Consider the following 24,474-nt stretch of genomic DNA (forward strand, 5'->3'; position numbering starts at 1 on the left):
ACAAAGAATCATCATGTGCAGAATCCCCAACAAACCAACACTTATGTTGGCCATCAATACAATCCCCAACAAAGCATAACCCTACCACCAACCCCAACAACCTTCCACAAGCCACCTTGGCCACCAACAGGCCCCCAGGACCTTCTTCCACACCACCACCAACACTCCTCCACGGAAACCACAGGCGTCCTTGTCACCCATGTCTTCGGTGCATGCTATAGCATGCTACCTACGACGGTGAGTGCCATGGGACTGGCACTCCTCTAGGAGGGGGTAATGTTAACCCCAACACAAAGGAAGCAAAAGGAAATAAAAGAGACGCAGGGCAAAGGCGGAAAAAGGTAGCCTGACTGAAGAAAGAATATGAGAAAAGGCCAAAAGCGCAAGGGCAACCTTAAAAGGCCAAGGCAAATACAAAAGGGGAAATGCGCATTTTGAAATAAAAAGGTGCACCCTGAAATCTTGTAAAAGAGCACCGGGCTCTCACCCATGCAATTTGTAAATGTAGATGGGTGGTGGAAAGGAAGCTAGGAAGATAGAAGGACAATGGGAAAAAGGGCCTAGGCTATGGCCAGTCATGTAAAAAGGGGAAAAGGGGATGACTGCCCAAAAGGGATTTAGGGTTTTGTATCTAAAGTTGAAAAGTGAATGAGAAGCTCATTCTTGTGGGTGGCCAAAAGTAGCTCTCCTCTTCTTATTCTTCTTCTTCTTCTTGCTTGCTTGAGCTTGTGCTTGAGAGAGGGAGTGTGAGAGTGTGAGGGTGAGGGACTGTGGGGTGGAGAAGCTCTCCATCTTCTTCTCTTTTTTTCTCTTCTCTTCTCTTCTCTTGTCTTGCTCGCGGCAATGGAGCTTGGAGCTTGAAGTGGGAGGATCGTAAGCTTGCACTTGGATCGTGGAGCTATAGGAGTGCGCGGGAGAGGAGGTAACTCGAACGGCACGGAGGTAAGCTCACTACACCCGTAGATATGGACGGCACGTTGGCTATGTGAGAGGTAGCCATTAGTGCTCGGCTTGGAACGCTTGAAACAATAAGCGGTCTGTGGGTCTTGGTGGTTGAGCGAAAGCTCCCACACACCTGCCACTATGCCAAATGAGAAATGGTTTGAGCTTGATGAGTTATGCAAGTCCACTATTGTATTATCTCTCACAGAATAGGTTCATTACAATGTATTTGAGGAAGAACAGAGTGCATGGCAGTTGTGGGATAAAATCAAGAATCTCTACGACAAGAAAAGTCCAGCGAGTCAGATGTATTGGCTGAAGCAACTTATGGATCTGCGCATGAAGGAGAATGTGACCATGTCTACTCACTTGATCCGGTTCCATGCTATACTCAAGAACTTGACTTCGCAGGACATCACTTTTGCAGAGGATGTCACTCCTCTTTTCTTTCTTGCTACTCTTAATGAGTCATGGGATGTATTCCGCACTGCATTATGTGCCTCTATTGCTACCTTGAAGTTATCTGATATTGAGAGTGCTCTTCTGCAGGAAGAGGTTAACCATAAGAATTTGGATGCCTCTCGTGTGTCGCATGCTATGACAGTTAGAGGCAGGAATGATGGATATGGAAAGCATGACAGTGGCAGTGGCCATGGACGGGATTCTCAGAAATCCCGGTCCATCTCGTGGGAAGTCACGTAGCAAATCCCGTGGAAGGAATGCAGATGTTACTTGTCACCATTGTGGGAAAAATGGCCATATTAGGCCACAATGCCATGAACTATGCAATGAAAGGCGCAAAGATAAGGGGAAAGACAAAGTGTAGGATAAGTCTTCTGATCGCATCATAGTGCCTGCAAAGTCCAGTGTTAAAATTGAAGAGATCAATGTTATGCAGCCTGAGGATGTTGATGATGATTATATCATTGCAGCTTCTTTTGGTACTTCGCAAATGACAGAGATACACTCTATGTATGCACAGTGTTGGCTCTTGGACTCATGTGTGTCCTTTCATGTGACACCTTGCCGAGAGTGGTTTCATTCATACCATACTATTTCAGGTTCTGTGCACTTGGGTGATGACAGCTCTCTTGATATTGTGGGCATTGGTGATGTTAGGCTGCAGTTTCCTTTTGGCAGCAGTTTTGTTATGCAGGATGTACATCACGTACCTGCTTTGACACGCAGTCTCATGTCAGCTGGACAGCTTGATGACGCAGGTTATCATGTATCTTTTGGAGACTCTGCATGGAAGATCACTTGTGGCAGACGTGTGATTGCGAGAGGTGCCAAGGCTTGCAGCCTCTATCCCTTGATTGTATCTACTTCTTCCCTTGATCATGTTTTGTCTGTGGGTTCTATCCCACATGTATCTCTTTGGCATGCCTGTTTGGGCCATATGTCTTTGAAGGGAATGAAAATGCTTTCTGGTTTGCATTACTTACCGCCCCTTGATTATGCATGTTTTGATTCATGTGAGCATTGTCTTTATGGCAGGCAAACTAGGTCTATGAATGAGAAGTCTGGTAGGCCACGCATGAGTGAGCCCTTGGCATTGGTACATTCGGATGTCTGTGGACCCATGCCTTGTCAGTCTATGGGTGGTGCGAAGTATTTTGTTACGTTCATAGATGATTTTTCACGGAAAGTTTAGGCTTATCCCATTAAGCCGAAATCGGATGTCTTGATTGTGTTTCAGAGATAGCTTGCATTGGTTGAAAACCTGTCTGGGTATAGGCTAAAATGCCTACGGACAGATAATGGGGGTGAGTATGTCTCACATGCTTTTGAGCAGTTATGTGATGAGAGGGGTATTAAGCATCAGTTGACTACCCCCTACACCCCCCCCAGAATGGTTTGGCTGAGCGGATGAATAGAACCATCCAGGAGCGTGTACATAGTATGCTTAGCCACGCAGGCCTACCACAGAGCTTTTGGGTTGAGGCAGTTAGTACAACTATGCATATCATAAACAGATCACCCTCTAGTGGTTTGGATTTCCAGGTTGCAGAGGAGGTATGGACTAGAAAACCTCCCTCTTATGCGCATCTCTGCATCTTTGGATGTGAGGCATTTTGCCATGTGCCCAGGGACAATAGAAGTAAGATGGATCCTAAGCATGTCAAATACATTTTCCTTGGTTATGGGGATGTAGGTGAGATGGGTTACCGTCTCTGGGATTTGCAGGTGCAGAAAGTTATCCGCAGTCATGATGTAGTCCTACATGAAGACAAGATGCATAGGCAGCCTGAGAGAGTTGTTGAGATCCGTAGGGTCATATTTCAGGAGGAGTCGAGAGCTCCCACACAGCTAGTTGGACAGCCCAGCTACAGTAGATGCTCATGGTCAGGGTGTTGGATGGGCAGTTGGGCAGGCAGTAAAGCCTGCCATGAGACGGTCTACTAGAGACAGACATCCACCTGATAGATTTCAGCCCTCGATGCATTATGTCTTGGTTACATATGCAGGAGAGCCTTTCACTTATGATGAGGCTATGCGCAGGGGTGACAGTCATTCTTGGCAGAGGGCTATGCAGCCTGAGATAGACTCCTTGCATAAGAATAACACTTGGGATTTGGTTTCCTTGCCTACGGGTAAGAAGGCTTTGCCATGCAAGTGGGTATACAAGCTGAAAAGTACCCTTGGACACCCCAAGCCAGCATACAAGGCTAGATTGGTAGCAAAGGGTTTTAAGCAAGAGCATGGTGTGGACTTTGATGAGGTCTTTTCTCCTGTGGTTAAGATGACCACCCTGTGCTTAGTCTTGGCTTTGGTTGCTCAGCTTGACTTGGATTTATACTAGATGGATGTCAAGACGGCTTTTTTACATGGGGACTTGCATGATGAGATTTATATGGGGCAACCTAAGAGCTTTGCAGAACCTGGCAAGGAGCACCTAGTGTGCAAATTGAAGAAAAGTCTTTATGGCTTGAAGCAGGCACCTAGGGAGTGGTATCATAAGTTTGATGCCTTTATGCAGTCACAGGGCTACAGCAGGAGTGCTACGGATCCGTGTCTTTACACGAAGAAAGCCAGTGATGGTTCTTTATTGATTTTGGTACTCTATGTGGATGATATACTGATAGCACGGAAATCTCATGATGAGCTAGATGCTCTTAAGGCTCAGCTCAAAAAGAGCTTTGAGATGAAAGATCTGGGATAGGCCTCTCACATACTTGGTATGCGCATTAGACGCGACAGGCATCAAGGACTCCTCTACTTGTCACAGAGGGAGTACATTCATAAAGTCCTTGAGCACTTCCACATGTAGGACGTAAAGCCTATTGGTTGTCCATTGCCTTCTTATGTGAAGGTATCACAGGCTAATTGTCCACAAATAGATGAGCAGAGGGCCGAGATGGCCAAGATTCCCTATGCATCCGCAGTGGGTAGTCTTATGTATGCCATGATCGCCACTCGTCCAGATATTGCCTTTGCAGTTGGTGTTGTGGCACTTATATGGCTATACCTGGCAAGAAGAATTGGGATGTCATGAAGGGTATCATGAGGTACCTGAAGGGCACTACAGATATGTGCATATGCTATGGCAGCCAAGATATAGGAGTCGTGGAGTACACTGACTCTGATTATGTAGGACATGCAGATAGTAGGAAGTCCACTTCCTGCTATGTATTCACCTATGCTGGAGGTGTTGTTTCTTGGATGTCCAGGATGCAAAAATGCACGGCCCTTTCTACTACAGAGGTTGAGTATGTTGTAGCCACTGAGGCTTGCAAGGAGGCCATTTGATTGGGTCGTTTGGTTGCTGACCTTGTTATTGATGCTAACCCTACACTGCATTCGGATTCTATGAGTGTTATTCAGTTAGCTAAGAATCCGGTCTTCCATGCGAAGACGAAACACATTGAGGTGAGATATCACTTCATACGTGGGGTCGTTGAGGACAAGTCTGTTGATCTTGTCAAGATCTCAACTGACCAGAATCCTATAGATCTGCTCACGAAAAGCCTCTCTACAAAGCCCTTTGCCTTCCTCAGGAGGTTGATGGGCGTGGGATGAGATGACGTCTTTCCTCATTCTGTTGTACATGTGTACATGTTGTACTGTCTTTTTTTTTCTCTTTTTACTCCTCACTAGGGCAGATTCCCCTTTAAGTGGGAGGTTGTTGGGGGTAAAGTTGCCTCCACCTAGCCGCCCGTGTATTACTACACTGACAATCATCGCCACTACACACACTGCAGGTGGCAGGCGCCCGTCATAGTCACTTGATTCTTCATTCTTTTAGTGATAGTTTGAATAAATGAAGGCCCGATCACACATTGTGACTATTAGAGTTCCCATTTCTTGTCTCTCTCTTTCTTGCTCTTGCTCTCCCGCCATAGCTCTCGAGTAGCTACTTTATAATGCCAAACCTTGTGGGGATTAAATGGGGGGTCAAATGACCTCCCATTGACAAACCAAGACTTGCATTGGATTCTTGATGTCGAAATGCATCTACGTAAACTCCAACTCAGCCATCTGCCATCGTTTGATTTTTCATAAAATTTGGCTTGTTGACTCGTCCCGGCCATATTTCTGCTTTAAAACGAGTTCGAACCGCTTCTAGATCGGCTTAAAGTCGGCTTTTAAAATGCAGCTCTCATTGGCAACCACGAGATAGGGCGACTCAACCCATCGAACCCCACGAACAGATCTGCACATCAGCACAACCACAAAGAGCATCAAGCTGATACAAAAAATACTCAACAAAACACATCACAGCTTTCACCCTACCCCTTGAAAAAACCAAGGCATAAAATCCACGAGGAGTAGGCTTAGCATAATCCAACAGAAGGCCAAAACTAGTCACTAACCAACTGCTTCAACATGGCCAAGCTAAATAGAACTATCAGAGAATTCATCCTAAGTGGTGGTCTGAACTACCTACCGAACTGAGGACAACTCAACTAGGAGCTCCTCCTAGGTGAGGACTCCTATAGAGTGATCAAGAAATATTGTCTTTTAGCACATTGTCCATTTAGCCTTTTATTTTTCATACTCGTGCATGTAAAAAGGAGGGAGTTGAGCGTAATGACCCAAGGAGAACAAGGCATTGGCCTCAAGTCCTGTCTCGGTACCTAAGAACCTACCAAACCCTCTGGAGGCAACAGTTAATCATTTTCTAACACTCACTTTTATTTTTGCTCCAACCGTCTCGTATTCTTATTCTTATTTTTATAGCTAGCTCCCACCCCCAAGAAGACAAGGCATCAGCCCCCCCTGGTCCTGACTTGTCCCCAGGAACCTACCAGGCCTTTGCAAGGCAATGAACAATTGCTCAAGGATTTTTCTTTCTTTCATTTTCTATTTTTATAGAGGTTGTTCAAAATATGACTTCTCACATTAAAGTTTCTACTAGGAATAGTGAATTGACTATTCTTATACATGAACCTTTAGAGTCAACAAGTGGTAGTAATACTCAAAATGATCTAAGTCTAAAAAATCTAATAATAGGTGAAGAACATCTAAATGATGTTCCCATTTTTAATCCCCAAAATTGAGCATTTTGCTCCATTCTACATACACCACCCCTGTAACTATAATATTGCTCTTTCAAGAACACTAGATATTCATTCTATTGGGAGTCTTTTAGAGATGTGTGAGTGATGTTTGGCCCAATTATGGGGATGTGAAACATAAGTGCAACATTCTATTAAATTTGGTAAACATTGCTATCAAAATGGAAAAGTGATATTCATGCCATTGCAGTGTCCACCACAACCATTGCATGATATATTGCATGGTGTGGATCGTAAGAGTAGAGAGTTTAAAAATAATATATGGCCTTATAATAGTGCTCTTGCATTTGTGTTGCTTGGTGTAAATGTTGATGGGCTTTTGTGTGTGGTGCTGGTAATACTCATACTTTAGAGTACATGGCTCATTTTATCACTATATAGATTCTCTCTTACCTAATATGCAATGTCAAGAAAGACCGAGGTTTTCTTAGCTTTATGTTTATGATACTGAGCATGAGTTCTATAGTGAGCTAGGGGTTATGTTAGATCTCTTATTAGACTTACTTAGAGAGCTTCAAACTATGATGCATCTCCACAATGTATATGCACAAGCTTTTAGATATGTGGATAGGCAATTACAGCATAATCCTCTAATGGAATTGAGGATAACTATTTTTAGAGTTCAATAGAGTAATAGACAAAATATTGGGCTCTAGTGGGAACTAAGGATGTAGTTATAACGCAAGGTCAAGGTGATAAGGATGCTCGCAATCATCAAGGCATTCATGTTTATACTCGAGATGGACATTGTATTGCTATTTCAAACTTGCATAAAGCTTATATGTCTATGTTATATGTACTTCTTTTTCCCAAAGGTGATGATGATTGGCATATAAAAGTACCTTATAGTAATGTTGATGCTCTAAACAATACATGTGAATTATTTCGAACATTTTAGTGTTGATGCCTATTGCCACATAGAACAATGTAGATTGGCTGGTGTCATCAAAATCAATTAGTTGAATATTTTGTAGTTTTTAAAGGATTGGTAAAGATGGTTTAAGCAATGGATAACAAATCAACTCAACTCATTGGTGTATCTGCAAGTAAAAGGGTGGTTTTACCTATAGACACACTGGTGTATCTATATGTAAAAGGATGATAAAAGGGTGGCTTACCATCTTCCTTTACTAGTGGGCCAATACATATGTATCAATTGTATCATGATGCCATGGCCATAGTGTGAAGCAAGGGAAACCTAACCTTTTCATAACCTTGATATGCAATCCCAAGTGGCTCGAGATAACTCATGCTTTGTTGCCTAGACAAAGTACTCATAATCATCTAGATTTGATAGCTTGAGAGTTCCATAAAAAGCATATTGATATGATGCAGATTTTATTGAAGAAGAAATTGTTTCGAAGAATCATAGATTATGTTAGTGTTATTGAGTTTCAAAAATGAGGGTTGCCACATTCCCATACCTTATTGATTTTGGAGCATTTGTTCAAACCATCTAAAGTGAGTCACTATGATATATTGGTTGGTGCAAAGTTGCTTAACAAGTTGAAATTTTAGGATTTATTCAAGATAATTTAAATATGTAACATTCATGGTCCTTGCAATCCAATGTATGCCAAAAGTCCTTGCATACAAGATGGTTGGTGCATCAAGAGATTTCCTGAAAATTTCATATATATGATAACTATTGATGACATTGGATACCCTATCTATAGAAGGTGAGATAATCGAAACACAGTTACCATCAAGGGTAATGTTTTTGATAATCAATGGGTAGTTCCATATAATCCTTATTTGAGTAAACAATACAATGCACATATAAATGTGGAGGTGTGTTCACTTGTGACCGTAGTTAAATATTTATATAAGTATATATATATATAAGAGGCATGATCATGCAACCATTAATTTCATTACTATGGTAGCTTTAGCACCTAATCTCACAAATGTTCACAAAATGGATGAGATTGAGAGCTACTTATATTAATGATATATATATCTACTTTTAAGGCATAGTAGCGAATATTTGATTTTTCGCTACATGATGAAAAGTTAGATATAAAATGCTTGCAAGTGCCCCTACTGGGTGAGAATTGTGTGATGTTTCAAGATATAGATGATATATCTAATATCATGTGAAATGAAAATATCCAAAAAACTACTCTTACCAAATTTTTTGTATGCAATAGAGATCATGCAAAGGCCAAAACTATACTTTAGACTTTCCAATGTTTTGGGTATGGAATGCACAACAAAATATTTGAACTAAGAGAAAACATGGAAATACTATTGGTCAAATATACTTTGTGGTGCCTATCTCTAGTGAACATAAAGGATGTACTTCCTTTGAAGATTTCTATATTGTTCACAATGTGGTGTAAAGTACTTTTAAGGAATCTTGCATTGCAAAAGGAATGCTTGAAAGTGACCAAAAGTGGACTTTGTGCTTAGAAGGAGCTACATCTATACAAATTGGTGTTCAACATCCATTGTTATTTGTTGCTATTATGGTTTTCTATGAGCCTACTTGACTTGGCCAATTGTGGGAAAGGTTTATGTTACCAATGATAGATGATATTTTATATAAGTTACAGCAAGAACATGGGAATGTACCCCATCTTGTTCTACAACAAGAGGCATCTAAGGAGGCCTTATTACATCTTCTTGACTTTCTACGTCAGCATAGGTGAAGATTGTCTGACTTTCTTGGGTTGCCAAATCCTCTTAATCCAAATGCTCATTTGCATATCAATTCACTTTTTCAAGATGAATATATGTGTGACATTGTAGATGAGCTTGCATATCTATGGATGCAATGCTAAATGATGGAAAATGAGTTTCATATTCTCCTGTTATGCATACCATGGATTCAAATTCTAGGAATGTATTCTTTTTGGATGGTCCTAGTGGATCTGGAAAGACATTTCTCTATAAATGTTTATTGGCTAAATGATGAATGATTGACGTATAGCAATCTGCAGTAGCATCATTTGGCATCGATGCCCTGCTTCTATCCAATGATCATATCACTCACTCTAGATTCATGATCCCATTGGAACTAGACAGTTGATTCTCGTGTAATATTCTTGTTCAAAGTGACCTTGCTCAATTATTGAGACAATCGAGCCTAATTTTGTGGGATGAGGCTCCTATGATGCATCAATATGCCTTTGAGGTAGTTGATAGGACTTTGAGGGATATTATGAGATGTGATAAACCATTTGATGGAAAGGTTACTTTGTTTGGAGGAGATTTTAGATAGATCTTTCCAGTTGTGATCATCCTCCTATGAGGATATTGTTAATGGTACTCTTATTTGTGACAATATGTTAAGATATTAAAACTATCAAAGAATATGTGTACTTGCCAATGGCGGTATAAATGATTGTGGTTTTAGTGCTTGGATTCACACACACACACACACACACACACACACACACACACACACACACACACACACACACACACACACACACACACACACACACACACACACACACACACACACACACACACACACACACGAGTACAACTGAGAGAGAAATATAGCCTCATGTGTCTACATCTCTCTCTCTCTCTCTCTCTCTCTCTCTCTCTCTCTCTCTCTCTCTCTCTCTCTCTCTCTCTCTCTCTCTCTCTCTCTCTCTCTCTCTCTCTCTCTCTCTCTCTCTCTCTCTCTTTGACTTCACAGAATGAGTTCATAGAATGACAAGGTAGGCTTAGTTGGTAGGTGGTGATGGTAGTTCTTGTGTGTGTGTGTGTGTGTGTGTGTGTGTGTGTGTGTGTGTGTGTGTGTGTGTGTGTGTGTGTGTGTGTGTGTGTGTGTGTGTGTGTGTGTGTGTGTGTGTGTGTGTGTGTGTGTGTGTGTGTGTGTGTGTGTGTGTGTGTGTGTGTGTGTGTGTGTGTGTGTGTGTGTGTGTGTGTGTGTGTGTGTGTGTGTGTGTGTGTGTGTGTGTGTGTGTGTGTGTGTGTGTGTGTGTGAGATGAGGAAGTGAATTTTCCATGTGAAGTTGAGGAAAGTGAAAAACAATATGTGGGAGAAGAAGTGAGGGGAGATAATCAAAAAATTGAAATATAATATGTGAGAAAGAAGTGGTGGAAGCGAAGTTACTGTATGATACGGAAATGAAGTCACACATCAACTTTGCTTCCCTCACACAACATTGCTTCATAAGCAGCAGTACACAAGGAATACTAGTTACCCACTAACTAAATGTCACCACATGAATTCATCCTACTAATTTCAATGCCACAAATACAAAGCAAGTTGTGCTACATGGAACCAACAATCCTTCTCTCCGATTCCAAAATTGGTGGATAGGTGATTCTTTATATTCTATACTCATAACACATTTTTGAATAATTATTTGAATTTTCCAACCCTATCCTTTGACTATGAACTACAAAGAGGATTGATTAGCTCTTTTTCAGATTTTGAGGCTTAAGGAACTAGGGTTTAAGATTGCTTAGATGTAGAAGTTTTAGGCTTATGCTTTTTTATCCAAAATTTGGATAATGCAAGCATCCACCAAGGTCACCAAGGTCTCCATAGTCTTTCATTTCAAACTCATTTGAGAGTTTGGATTTGACATCCTTTGCCAAAGCAACATTGATCCCTCTTAAGAGTAGATCATCTATATAAGTAAACCAAAGCATCATTGCTTCTTATTAAAATAGATAATCCACATAAACAAACCAAGCACGATGTTATTTCCTTTTATCTTATAGATATGTGTTCAACAACACTTTTTTGAAAACATTAAGATTTGAGGTGTTCAACAACACTTTGTTTCTGTCTCTCTCTAATCCTAGAAGGCATAGGGTTATCCAAGCCTCATACATGGCAATGTGATACTTTACATTGCCCTATGTACATATTATTTCCAATGTACATAGAGAGGACTCCTAATTGTTAGGGTTTAGGGTTTGACCTAGTGACTTGTAAATATGTCCCTAGAAACCACTTGAATAATAAATGTCAATCGCTCTAAAAGGGGAGGTAAGAGAGGTAGGGTCCATCCTTAAGTTATGTAGGCAAGAAGAGCCTATTGTTCCCTTCCTTTTTCTAGAATGTTAAACATACCACCTTTGAACACACTCTAATTTCAAAAAATATAACACAAAGTAAGCATTTTTAAATAGCAACAAGGTTAAAAATGATACACATTGGGACCAAGGGTAAAACATCTCATTAGTCCAAGGCTTATAGCTTTGAGATATATTTTAAAAAATATTATAATGCTCTACATGCACACATGTGTGTATGTGCATGTGTGAGGGGACTTCAGATTTTCATGCTTAAGACTAAGGGCATAGGGTATCCATATCTCAAACATGGCAATCTGTTGCTTTATCTTAGCATGTCTACATATATCCCTATGTGTAGGTCCTCTCTCTCTCTCTCTCTCTCTCTCTCTCTCTCTCTCTCTCTCTCTCTCTCTCTCTCTCTCTCTCTCTCTCTCTCTCTCTCTCTCTCTCTCTCTCTCTCTCTCTCTCTCTCTCTCTCTCTCTCTCTCTCTCTCTCTCTCTCTCTCTCTCTCTCTCTCTCTCTCTCTCTCTCTCAACCAATAACATTAGAGTAAATGAAGCAATGCAAGGAAAATCAAAATTATTTTCCAAGTTTATGTACAATAAAATAAAAATATTAGATTTGTCTTTCGCATCTCCATTGTTATTGGAATCTTCTATTTGTGGATAGCATTAGAAAACACAATCTAATTTTCAAAAAATATCACATAAAGTGAGCATTTGGAAAAAGGTGATAAGATTAAAAATTATAAACATTGGGGACCAAGCGTAAAACATCTCATTTGTCCAATTGCTTATAGCTTATAGTCTATGTGCATGTGTGTGTGTGTGTGTGTGTGTGTGTGTGTGTGTGTGTGTGTGTGTGTGTGTGTGTGTGTGTGTGTGTGTGTGTGTGTGTGTGTGTGTGTGTGTGTGTGTGTGTGTGTGTGTGTGTGTGTGTGTGTGTGTGTGTGTGTGTGTGTGTGTGTGTGTGTGTGTGTGTGTGTGTGTGTGTGTGTGTGTGTGTGTGTGTGTGTGTGTGTGTGTGTGTGTGTGTGTGTGTGTGTGTGTGTGTGTGTGTGTGTGTGTGTGTGTGTGTGTGTGTGTGTGTGTGAGAGAGAGAGAGGGAGAGGGAGAGGGAGGGAGAGGGAGAGGGAGGGAGAGAGAGAGAGAGAGAGAGAGAGTGTGTGTGTGTGTGTGTGTGTGTGTGTAAGGGGATTTTAGATTTTCATGCTTATGACTAAGGTTAAAACATCTCATTAGTCTAAGTGTTTATAGCTTGTGCAAGGGTAAGGATAGGACATCACATTAGTCCAAGTTCAAAAAATATTTATAGCCATTGAAGAGCAAGGGTAAGACATCCCATTAGTCCAAGTGTTTGCAATTGATATTTTAAAAAATTTGCAATTATAATGCTTCTTATCATATCAAAAGTGTTTCTTGTCACATCATTGACAAAGACATTTCTTGTTACATAAAAGAAAATAAAGATAGCGCATCAAAATGTTTAATCCAAACACTCAAAGCTACACATATGGATATCAACTTAAGGTTCTTTCCACATATCTATGTTTCCTCAATGTGCCCATTGAGACGATGCAATAAAGTATGAGATCTACCAACACTCATTTTCAATGAGTGCACTTCTTCTTATAGCAAGCAAACTTGCTTTTGCATTTGCAAGTGAGGTAATCGATAACCTTTACTGCAAATCATAGGTTGTTGGTCATCTCCATGCCTCCAAAACACAATCCACACATCATTCACCAACACATTGGTTAGCTTACTTGTCTCACAAACAACTCTCTTAAAAGAGTCTTCACTTCAACCCTTAATTTGGTTGAGACTTGTTGAAGTGCATTTTGTGTGTGCTTTGTTTCTCTCACAACTTCATGCAAACATTTGACTTGTTCGTTCAATTATGTTGAAAATATCCCAAGTTTACAGTCAACACATGCACACAAACTTGTTTGTATCTTAGACAACTCTTTTGTCTTACTTTCAAAGGATTAAAAACCTATAGAACTTGTAGTTGGATTGGCTTTCCTCCCATTTTTTATAATTCTTGCATGTTTTCCAAGATAACTTTCTTGTCTCCTTGCCGCTTCTTTCATTTTGTGCACATTCACTTTCTTAGAGCCTAGATTAGGATTGACATAAAACATAGGGAAAATTTAGCTCAACAATAGAAAACTATGGTAGAAACCGTAAGGGGGTGAGAAAATGTATATTTCATACCCATGTAACTAAAACCAATTAGGCAAGTGACGAATAGAGGTTCACATCCCTCTCTCACAAGATTTTAAATTGCTAGGAAGAGTGGAAAGTACTACTTCTGGAAGGTCTGGCATTGCATTTGCAGCACTAGCTTCACCTCACTCCATTGATATGCAAGCTTCTACATTATAAGAGAAAACCTCATTAATTAAATTAAATATCAATTACATAAAGAATATGCAAAGAAGTCAATGATACCCACTACAAGGTTATGTAGGCTAAGATACCAAAAGGAGCCTACCATCTCTTACATAGGACACCTTAGTGAATAGTAAATAATGCCCTAGAAATCATAGCAAAAATAATGTGAATAGCTATAAAAGGGGATAAAACCCCAATACACCTATTAAGCTCTGCTTTCACCTCTCAATGAGATAAAAAGATAAGGCCTAAGGTTATAATTATAAGGGGTTCACGATGTAGGCCATGCAAGGTTTAAATTATAGTGGTTAAAAAGGTAGGGCTTATCTTCAAGTTATGTGGCCAAGAACATCCTAGGGTTCACTAGCATTTTCTAGAAGGTTAAGCATACCACATGGGAGCAAGAAGGCAAAGATAGAGGACTCCAAATGCTTAGCGATTAGGGTTTGAGAGCTCTCTCTCTCTCTCTCTCTCTCTCTCTCTCTCTCTCTCTCTCTCTCTCTCTCTCTCTCTCTCTCTCTCTCTCTCTCTCTCTCTCTCTCTCTCTCTCTCTCTCTCTCTCTCTCTCTCTCTCTCTCTCTCTCTCTCTCTCTCTCTCTCTCTCTAATACTAGAAGGTACACAGTTATCTGTGTCTCATAGATGGCAATGTGAGACTTTACACTACCATATCTACATATTATTACCAATGTAGAGAGGGGTAGGCCCTAAACTTTTAGGGTTTAGGGTTTAGTCTCTCTCTCTCTCTCTCTCTCTCTCTCTCTCTCTCTCTCTCTCTCTCTCTCTCTCTCTCTCTCTCTCTCTCTCTCTCTCTCTCTCTCTCTCTCTAATACTAGAAGGTACACAGTTATCTGTGTCTCATAGATGGCAATGTGGGACTTTACACTACCATATCTACATATTATTACCAATGTAGAGAGGGGTAGGCCCTAAACTTTTAGGGTTTAGGGTTTACTCTCTCTCTCTCTCTCTCTCTCTCTCTCTCTCTCTCTCTCTCTCTCTCTCTTTTGAGAGGGGTAGACTAAATTGGCTAGAGAAAAAATTATAGATAATATTAAACTATAATTGAACTTGATTATATTTTTGTTTTAAATTTTTACTATCTTTAACCAAAATTTTATAAAATTCTCTCTTAAACGAAATAGCATATGTTATTTGAAAATGTTGATAATTATGTATGGACAGCCTTCTCATGCATTAGATCTAAAAGACATGGGTTAAAGGATGATCCCTTTGGTATTTTGTAATATATGATTCCATTTTGTGAATTAAAAACATGCACAAGTATCTACATTAAGGGATGAGACAATAAGAAGAGTAAGCATTATGGGGTGGAGGTGTCTACAGTAAAATAGAAACATAACCACTCATATGAAGAATCACAAAGTAGTAAGAGATCAAGGAATCCTAGACGGCATAGGGGTATCTGTATCTCACACATAGCAATGTGTTAATTTACATTGGCCTATCTATATAAATTCCCTTAGGGTTCAAGGTTTGAGAGAGGACTCTAAATACACATGCAAACTTTGTGTATGTGTGAGGGGTAGGTTAAAATAGATACAGAGAAAAAGAGAAAGAGAGAGAAAGAGAATAGTGAACTATAGTTGAGTTTGAATATTTGTATCTTCAACTATTAATCTTTGACATAAATGTACCAAGTTCTTTAGAAATATTATATTCCCATTAATGGAAAGTTTTTTTAGAGTATTATAAATTAGCCTTACATTATGATAGGGTCCTCTCAGTGTGTGTGCATGTGCGCATGTTGTCGCAGTGCGTAGGGTTGAAGGTTAGCACAGGGGTTTGGCAAGAGAAGAATGTATGGGGGTTCAAGAGCTTAGACTCCAAAGATGGTAGAGATAAGAGAAGGGTTGAAGGTTTCAAGCCAAGTTCCTGAAGATAAGTGATAGCAAGATGAAGGTAGATTCAAGGAAAGCAGTAGACAGAAGAGAAGGAGTTCGAAGAGATTAAAGATGTAGAAGAATACTTTCAAAAAGAATTAGAAAATATAGAAGAATACTAACAGAGATGAAGCTTGTCAGTTTCTTTCAGTATTATGAGAAAATATGACTCTAACAGACAAAAACGTGTACAAAATAATACATTCCTCTATGCTGCTCAGATCACCAATCTGATCCTTCCAATGGCTTCAAAAGGGGGGTTAAATATCAGGACACCTGCCCAGAATCCTGCCAGATCACACCTTCTTCATCTCCCACTTTCGGAGTGCTGTTCATTGCCTGAAAACAGCAATCGCGCGTCGAGCGATTTCGCTAATCTCTCTTTTTACATAAAATCCTCTCAAATTAGCTGAAAGCTACATGCGTTCTTTTACATGTCATCCTAATTCAGAATTTGTCTATAGTTTTGTAGATTTTTTTACAAGAGATAATATCTAGAATATTAAAAATTGACAAAAATCCAATATTTTTGAACCATGGACACTAACACTAATGTCTAAAATGGCATTGGCTCTCTAAATCTAAAAGGGAGCCACACTCTAGATTTTTTTACGCAGTGTGCATCTACCGGCATGACATCCACCCCCTCCTAACCTGCACATCCTTTGGCATGTGCCAAAGTCTTACGAATTTGCAGTGCCAGAAGAAGTATCTTCTGTCATGTCAATGTATTCATCTTCTGCCTCTTCTTCTTCCTCTATGTCTTCATGCTCTTCAATTATATTCAAGTCTTCTAGCTCATATGTTGAACTTTCTCTTCATTTGAAGAGCTTGATTCTTTTTCTAGCTATGGGTATCTTCATGCTTGTTCCATCCAATTCAGCCAATGAATATGTGGCATAGTCATGAATGACCATTACCACATATGGGCCAAACCAACGCTTCACCATCTTCCTAGAAGCACTGTATTGATTGTCTAAGCTGCTGTCATAAACAAGCACCTAGTCATTTTCTTGAATTGCTCTTGGCCGAAGTCGATGTCGCTTATCAAATCGTCTTTTGTTCTTTAGCCTTGTTGTCTTTAGCTTCTCAATAGCTGCTTGAACATCTTCAAGCAATCTTTCTAACTGCCATATGCACAATCAGCAACTCTTCTCTACTGATGCCTTCCTCCCAAGGTAGAAGACTCCATGTGAGAATAGATTTTTCAATTGGCATAATTGGTTGTTGTCCATGCATAAGTTCAACTGGCATATAGCCGGTCACTGAACTGTGAGTAGTCCGATCAGCCCATAATGCAAAAGGTAGCATTTTAGGCTATTCTTTGATCTTTCCTCTACAAGACTTTGCTAGGGCTTTGAGAATAGGTTGATGACCTCTCTCACTCTTTCCATTGCATTCAGGGTTGTAGGCTAATATTAAAGCTAACTTAATACCCAATTGAGCAAAGAAGTTGCGTGCCTCATCAACATTCAACTCTCCTCTATCTGCAGTTACTTTACCCACACAACCATATCTACAAAACACTTCTTCAAGCAAAAAACGACAAATAGCTTGAGTGGATTTGGTTGTTAAGGCTTTGCCTTCAACTTGATTGGTTAGATCCTCTCTTGCAAGCACTAAATACCATGTATTCCATATTCTTGTAGGCATGGTTACAAGATCAATAACCCATCTATAATGTATAGACAAGGGATAAGTCGGTTGTAACCCATCTCGATGCTTAACCATAGAATACATTTGACACACATAACAGGTTTCAACAAAATGTGTTATGTCCCAATACATGTTTTGCCACTAATATTTTTCTTCGACTTTACTAAAGGTTCCCCATATGCCTCTATGGCCAGCCCACAGGCTTTCATGAAATTCCTGTCGCACCAAATACACCGCCTCTTAAAGCCTTCTCTCATGGGTCTTTGAGTTGATGATTATCCTCATTCTTCAACTTTGACATCTAGCTTCTCTACTTTGGAACTAATTTCTGTAAGATTCAAATGAAGATCACGCATGATTTTAATAAGTTCATCCATGACATCATTTTTAGAAGGAACACAAGAAGAAAGAGTTGGTTGATTAGTCAAAGAAATAGGGGATTTTGAAGGTGGAACAAGCTCCATCAATGGAGTTGTTGAAGTTGAAGTAGAGCCCAATCTTAGTCGCATTCGCTCTCTTCGAGCAATCATGTAAACTGCATCAATAACATCTATCCATGTAGTCTTGACTCCTGATTCGAAGGTAGCATCTTCTAGGCAATCAGCAAGCTTTTCTTGCAGAATGGGATCTGCAACCTTAAGGAATAATTCAATCTTCTGACCTTCCATACTTTGTTGGTCTTCAACATCAAGTTGTTCAAATTTACTTTCAATTTCATGGTATAGAGATGTTGCAGCTAAACCTTTGTTGGGTTTTTCAACCCATTCATTGAAACTTTTCTTCGTCATAAGGCCAGAGTCTTCTAAGAAGAATTATTTGCATAGGGATTTTTTGAATGCAATCCAATCCGCATCTTGTTGGAAAAGACCATGGATTCTTTCTTGAAAACCATGCTTGGCTAATCTGGCAAAATAATAGCTCCATGCATGTTGTAGTACACCAAAGAAGAGCATTTTCTCAACATACAAGCGAATGAAAACAGAGACATTTTGACCATTAAATTCTTTTAATTCACGCACAACTTCTTCTAGGGCCTTGATAGCTGTGGAATCAATGTTCTCTTCTTCTTGCCTTTGTTGTTGTTGTTGTAACATTTGGATTTGTTGTTGTTGAGTCTGATACAGTATTCACACCAATTGTTGTAGAGCATCTCCTGAAGCATCCCCCATCTTGGAGTTCTCTTACACCGACCTTCACGTTGGGCTCACCAATGTCGCAGTGCGTAGGGTTGAAGGTCACCATAGGGGTTTGGCAAGAGAAGAATGTATGGGGGTTCAACAGCTTAGACTCCAGAGATGGTAGAGATAAGAGAAGGGTTGAAGGTTTCAAGCCAAGTTCTTGAAGATAAGTGACAGCAGGGTGAAGATAGATTCAAGGAGAGGAGTAGACGAAAGAGAAGGGGTTCGAAGAGATTGAAGATGTAGAAGAATACTTCCAAAAAGAATTAGAAAATATAGAAGAATACTAATAGAGATGAAGCCTGTCAGTTTCTTTCAGCATTATGAGAAAATATAACTCTAATAGACAAAAACGTGCACAAAATAATACAGTCCTCTAAGCTGCTCAGATCACCAATCTGATCCTTCCAATGGCTCCGAAAGGGGGGTTAAATAGCAGGACACCTAGCCAGAATCCTGCCAAATCACTCCTTCTTCATCTCCCACTTTCGGAGTGATGTTCACTGCTTGAAAACAACGATTGCATGTCGCGCGATTTCACTAATCTCTCTTTTTACATAAAATCCTCTCAAATTAGCTGAAAGCTACATACTTTCTTTTACATGTTATCCTAATCTAGAAGTTGTCTATAGTTTTGTAGATTTTTTTACAAGAGATAATATCTGGAATATTAAAAATTGACTAAAATCTAATATTTTTGAGCCATGGACACTAACACTAATGTCTAAAATGGCATTGGCTCTCTAAATCTAAAAGAAAGCCACATTCTAGATTTTTTGACGTGGTGTGTGCATAGCAGCACGACAACGTGCATGCACACGCATAAGGAAACAAATTTAGATACATAGATCTCTCTCTCTCTCTCTCTCTCTCTCTCTCTCTCTCTCTCTCTCTCTCTCTCTCTCTCTCTCTCTCTCTCTCTCTCTCTCTCTCTCTCTCTCTCTCTCCATGTATATCATTATGCAGAGTATTTCTATCATGTCCATCTACATGTATGAGTATCTAAGTATAGATGTACTCTTATATCTTATTTACATGCATGCACATAGATATCTCACACATATAGAGTGTGCTCCTTCGCCTTTCCCTATCTACATTACATGGATATGCATGGGTATCTCACGCATATAAAGTGTAATCCTTTGCATCTCTCTCTCTCTCTCTCTCTCTCTCTCTCTCTCTCTCTCTCTCTCTCTCTCTCTCTCTCTCTCTCTCTCTCTCTCTCTCTCTCTCTCTCTCTCCACATGTATCCAAAGGCATGTAATGTGTCATTCCATTACTTTTTTAAGCCCAATATATGAGATAAAGGGGGGCTAGCAATCGCTATGGTGGGTAGCATTAGGTTCAAGGTTTCTAAAAGGCGTGTGTTGTATCTTAATATGAGAATATTCTTATCCTTAAAATATCTACTCTTTAATTTTCTTAAAGATGGACATAAATAGGTTATATACTCTTGAAATGTATTCTAAAGCTTACATTGTGGTTGTCCAAGCACATATATAGATCTATGTGTGCACTTAAGTATGGTAATAAATACTAGTATGTGTTGGATATCCACACATATTCCCTATGTACCTACACATATACACATGGATGCACTCATCTCCTCACATATCTACATTACATCATGATGTTTTCATAATGGAAATATATGATGACTAACTTAAATATGAATATAAAAACATGAAAAAATATTTCCATTATAATTGTGGATTATAACTAACCTAAACATAAAATATTCTATATTTATTTTCAGCTCAAGTATAATTTAAGTAAAATAGTCTTTAAGAAGTAATTTCAACAATAAACATCGAAATCTAGCTATTTCAATATGATCTTTAAATTAATAATGAAAACCGTGATAACTCTCAAGTTGGAAGTCAAACTACATAGTATCAAAACGTTGAATTCCATAATAACCCTAAAGGTGGAGGTTAAGCTAGAAGAGACTAGGGGCTATGAACATGAAACCTATCTAAAATCTTAATCACCAAATGCTTATTAACTATGTTTCTTTTTTTTCAATCTACGCTATTGACATATATGTTTTATTAATTTTCAAGTGGTACTTAGTTAGTTCTTTAGCAGCAAAGATGCAAAAGGATGAAAGAAAGTATATTAGATCTTAGCTAAAAATTGAGATACAAATAACATATAAATATGTAGTCCCAATAATAACATTGAGACAAAATATATTAGACCTTAGATAAGAATTGAGATACAAGTAACATATAAATGTGTATTCCTAGTAATATAAACTTATAACATTTGGAGAAAAAGAAGTTTCTTGTTGTAGAGCTTCAAAAATCAAGTGAGAGACGTAAGTGTACATGAATTTGAAACATGAAGGTAGGATTGCTTGAAGTAGATAAAGTATAGCCTTGCTTCAAACTTCTATAAATGGTGTTGGTCTAAGAAAACTTCTTGAAGTTTTGAGAATGGTACATTATAGGCTAGATATTCAAATGGTGGCATTCATTCAATGTGTGGAATGTAATCATGGCTTAAAGTCATTGAAACAGCTTTGCACAAAATAGCTACTTTGGATAAAGGCATTGTATGTTGATTATTAATAAAAGGTAAGTTGAAAAGCTTTAAACTTCTTTTTCCTTGAAGAATGAGATTGATATTGTGAAATGAAATGCCATCAAACCTTACACTAGTGTTAGAGTAAACTAAGTGTCATGTAACTCTCAAACCTTTATTGTAGTCTCATTATTGTGTATTTCATGTCATAACTTAGCATTCAAAAGGTTGTAAAATATGTAATTGCTATGGCAAGTTACAAAATGTAGGGGTGTCGATGATTAAAACTTGGACGTTGGATTTGTGGAATCCAAGATCTTCGTTGATTTTCACCAAGGGTACTTGCAAGTGGTTCCTTTTGAGGCAAGCCGGACACATCACATGGTTGCCATACCCATCGATGTTGCTGGGGCGGATGTGGGAAATAATATATTGGGGCATGTTTGACAACTCTTGATAGGCTAGCATCTTTTTGGACCTGTTGGTGTCTTGTAGTGTGGAGAGATGTGGATGGGGATACACCTTCCGGTATAAAGGGGTGTCTTGTAGTGTCTAGTTGTGTGGTTGAATGAGGAGGACGAGGTTTAGGAAGAGGTATGGGAACCTTACTCAAAAACGTTTTCTTATGTAAGAGGTCATGTGCCATCTTATTGTCATTGTCATTGTCACTATCATAGGTGCCATCAACACCATCATAGTTGTCATCATCAGAGACTTCTTCATCATTGCCCTCATCACCACCAACGAACTCCTCAGGCACCCCATTAGCCTTACAAATGTAGACATGAGCTATTCTCTTATCTATGCTCTTAGTCCACATGTCAAACATTTTCAATAGAGTAGACTTATTATCAGAGGCAGGGAATTGTTGAGAGTACTTAGTTGCAAAGTGAATGATGAGATCGCGAGCCTTTCTGTGAGAAGTGATGAATGCTTGCTCCTTCCGTCTCAACTCACTTGCCTTGATCCTTGCAACCCCCATACTATTGACACCTTCATTTGCTTCCTTCCTACCTTCTTTTTCCATAATCATATGTAGCTTCTCCCTTAACTCGTACACACTATGTTGCAAGAAGTCACTAACCATTCTCTTAGAGAGGCTGAAATTGCCATTCCTTGCATACTTGTCATGGTGAAGAATTGCATGTTTCTCATTCCAAAAATAGGATACTAAGTCATGTGCATGGCTTGCCTGCAACAAACACACACACACACATACACACACACAAAGAAAGCAAAGCACATATGTTAAGAAATACAAACACGCACCTTTTAAAGTGCCATTCAATTGTTTTTTATTTTACTTTCTAGACCTTTTTTGGAAAAAAGCATTGCCTAGAATTACTCATCTTGGTAAATAGACTTGAGAAATGATAGGCAGTGTAACAAACCAAAATGATTTGGGATGTAGATGTTTCCTTCTCTTTGTCATTATGGGAGAAAAGTGCAGAGGAAGAGAGAAAGGTGACAAACCAAATAGATTTTTGAAATAAGCATACGTTGGGCGTAGTTACTGGAACAATAGACTAATTGTGTGCATGTAATGCTAAAGTACAAATACTACTTTTGGCTATATGTGACCAAAAGTTGCACATAGTCAAACAACTCAAGGCAATCAATTGTTTTACATATATTTATCATTTAGTTATCTAACACCAATTTCTAGATCAATACGAGGTGCAATGTGCATTTTGCACCCCTCTATAGGTGGTTGATTTTATTTAAAAAGGGGAGTATACCTAGAGACATAATATTAAGAGGAACATTTTCTAGATAATGGGTTTGGTTCTTACGGGGTTTGATAAAAAGCACTACTAAGATGCCTCCTACCCAAGGAGAATGGAGGAACTTACAGAGGCCAAGCTATTGTAAGATCCAAATGAAAGCCTGGGTGCAGATGATGAGATCCCTGGTGGCGTCTCAAAAATGAGTTCGAGCTTGAGCTTGAGCTTGCGACCATCGGGGGTGGGCCTCACTTTGGGCCAAATGTTGAAGTAGCCTAGCGGTGCCAAACAACCTGGCCCTTGTGGCAAGGGTGGGTTTGCACCACCTGCAAGTTGGTACCTTGGAAGCAAGGGCATGTTCACATTGGAAGCACCCGCATCGATGTACGTGACCCGGTTTTCAAGTGCTCGCACTCCCATGACCGATCCTTGAAGGAAGGTCGTGTTCACACCAGCAACCCTGGCCACCGTGTCCATTGTCGACTTTCCAAGCGCTGCCTGTGCTTCGGCTAAGGGTGAGTTAAGGTAAAAGGGTCTGTTCACACCAAGCGCTCGCCCCAGCGCCCCAATGGGTGGATTTTCAAGAGCTGGCAGTCCTTGAGGCAAGGGCAAGTTCACACCGGCAACCGCTGCCACCATGCCCATCGCTGGGTTTTCAGGAGCTGCCTGTCCTTCAGGCAAGGGCACATTCAGACCAGCAGTGGGTGCCCCTGCCCCTGCCTCCGCGTCGGGCGGGGGGTTTCCAGGAGGGGCAGAACCCACATCCGGGAAGGGCGCGTTCACACCAGGGGGCGCCGGCGCCTCCATCGCTGCCCGAGGCCGCTTCACACCAGCACTCCTTTCTTCGCCTTCAGCCTCCTCCTCCTTGTCCTCTCCCTCCCCCCCCTCTGCCTGCCGAGGCCGCTTCACACCGGCATTTCCTTCCTCTCCGCCCTCCATGGTGACGTCAGACTGCAATGAGGTCGCTTCACACGAGCTCGCAAGCGCAATCGCAATAGCAATGGCTGTGGCGCTGTCTCTCCATAAAGCCCGCGTCCTGTCTTCTCATCTTCCTCTTCGTCCTCGTTCTCGTCGTCTGCCAGCCTCTCTGCTTCCACACCGAAAAGCCGTATCCTTTGATCTCCCTAACCCACATAACGCCAAATATTTAAGAAAATTCTTGTTTTTCTTTAATTTTGGCATAGAAATTTTAAATGGAAAAGTGCCTTTCTCTAACAAGGTGACGTAATTACACCGACCTGCCTAAATATAATGTTATAACTCTTGAGGAAGGAGGGGTTTACACTTAGAGCCGAGACATGCACAACTCCTTGCATGTATTTTCTCATTGTACAAGTTTACATGCCCGCATAGGTAGCAAGCACCATGAGTGCACCATCATGTACCGTCAAGATGCACTGAAAAAGGAGAGAGAGAGCATGCCTACATTGAGAGAGAGAGAGAGAGAGATAAACAGACAGATAGAGAGTCAAGCTGAGGAGGGAGTCACTGTGTTGCCAATCAAATCCCTAGATGATAGTGGAATCAATGATACTTATGCCAATTAACTCTAAATTTACTAATTTTAATGGTACTCCATTTACCACAAGAAGTCATGGTTTTGCTAGAATACATGGTTAAGTCAAGTAAAGCTCTTCAAT

At 40.0% G+C, this 24,474-nt stretch overlaps 1 protein-coding gene across 1 annotated transcript; it reads right to left on the reverse strand.

The window, feature by feature from the left end:
• Window positions 1-21,250: 21,250 nt before the first annotated feature.
• Window positions 21,251-23,935, reverse strand: LOC148012654 (uncharacterized). Its single transcript, XM_087669079.1, has 2 exons — window positions 22,964-23,935; window positions 21,251-22,302 (listed from the first exon to the last, which is right to left on the reverse strand). The coding sequence occupies exons 1-2, from the start codon at window positions 23,771-23,773 to the stop codon at window positions 21,367-21,369; spliced, it is 1,746 nt and encodes a 581-aa protein (XP_087525205.1). The 5' UTR covers window positions 23,774-23,935; the 3' UTR covers window positions 21,251-21,366.
• Window positions 23,936-24,474: the final 539 nt, after the last annotated feature.

Source organism: Lygodium microphyllum, chromosome 27, assembly GCF_053477565.2.
Source record: "Lygodium microphyllum isolate KBCC chromosome 27, Lygodium_microphyllum_v1.1.10, whole genome shotgun sequence".
NCBI classification, from domain to species: domain Eukaryota; kingdom Viridiplantae; phylum Streptophyta; class Polypodiopsida; order Schizaeales; family Lygodiaceae; genus Lygodium; species Lygodium microphyllum.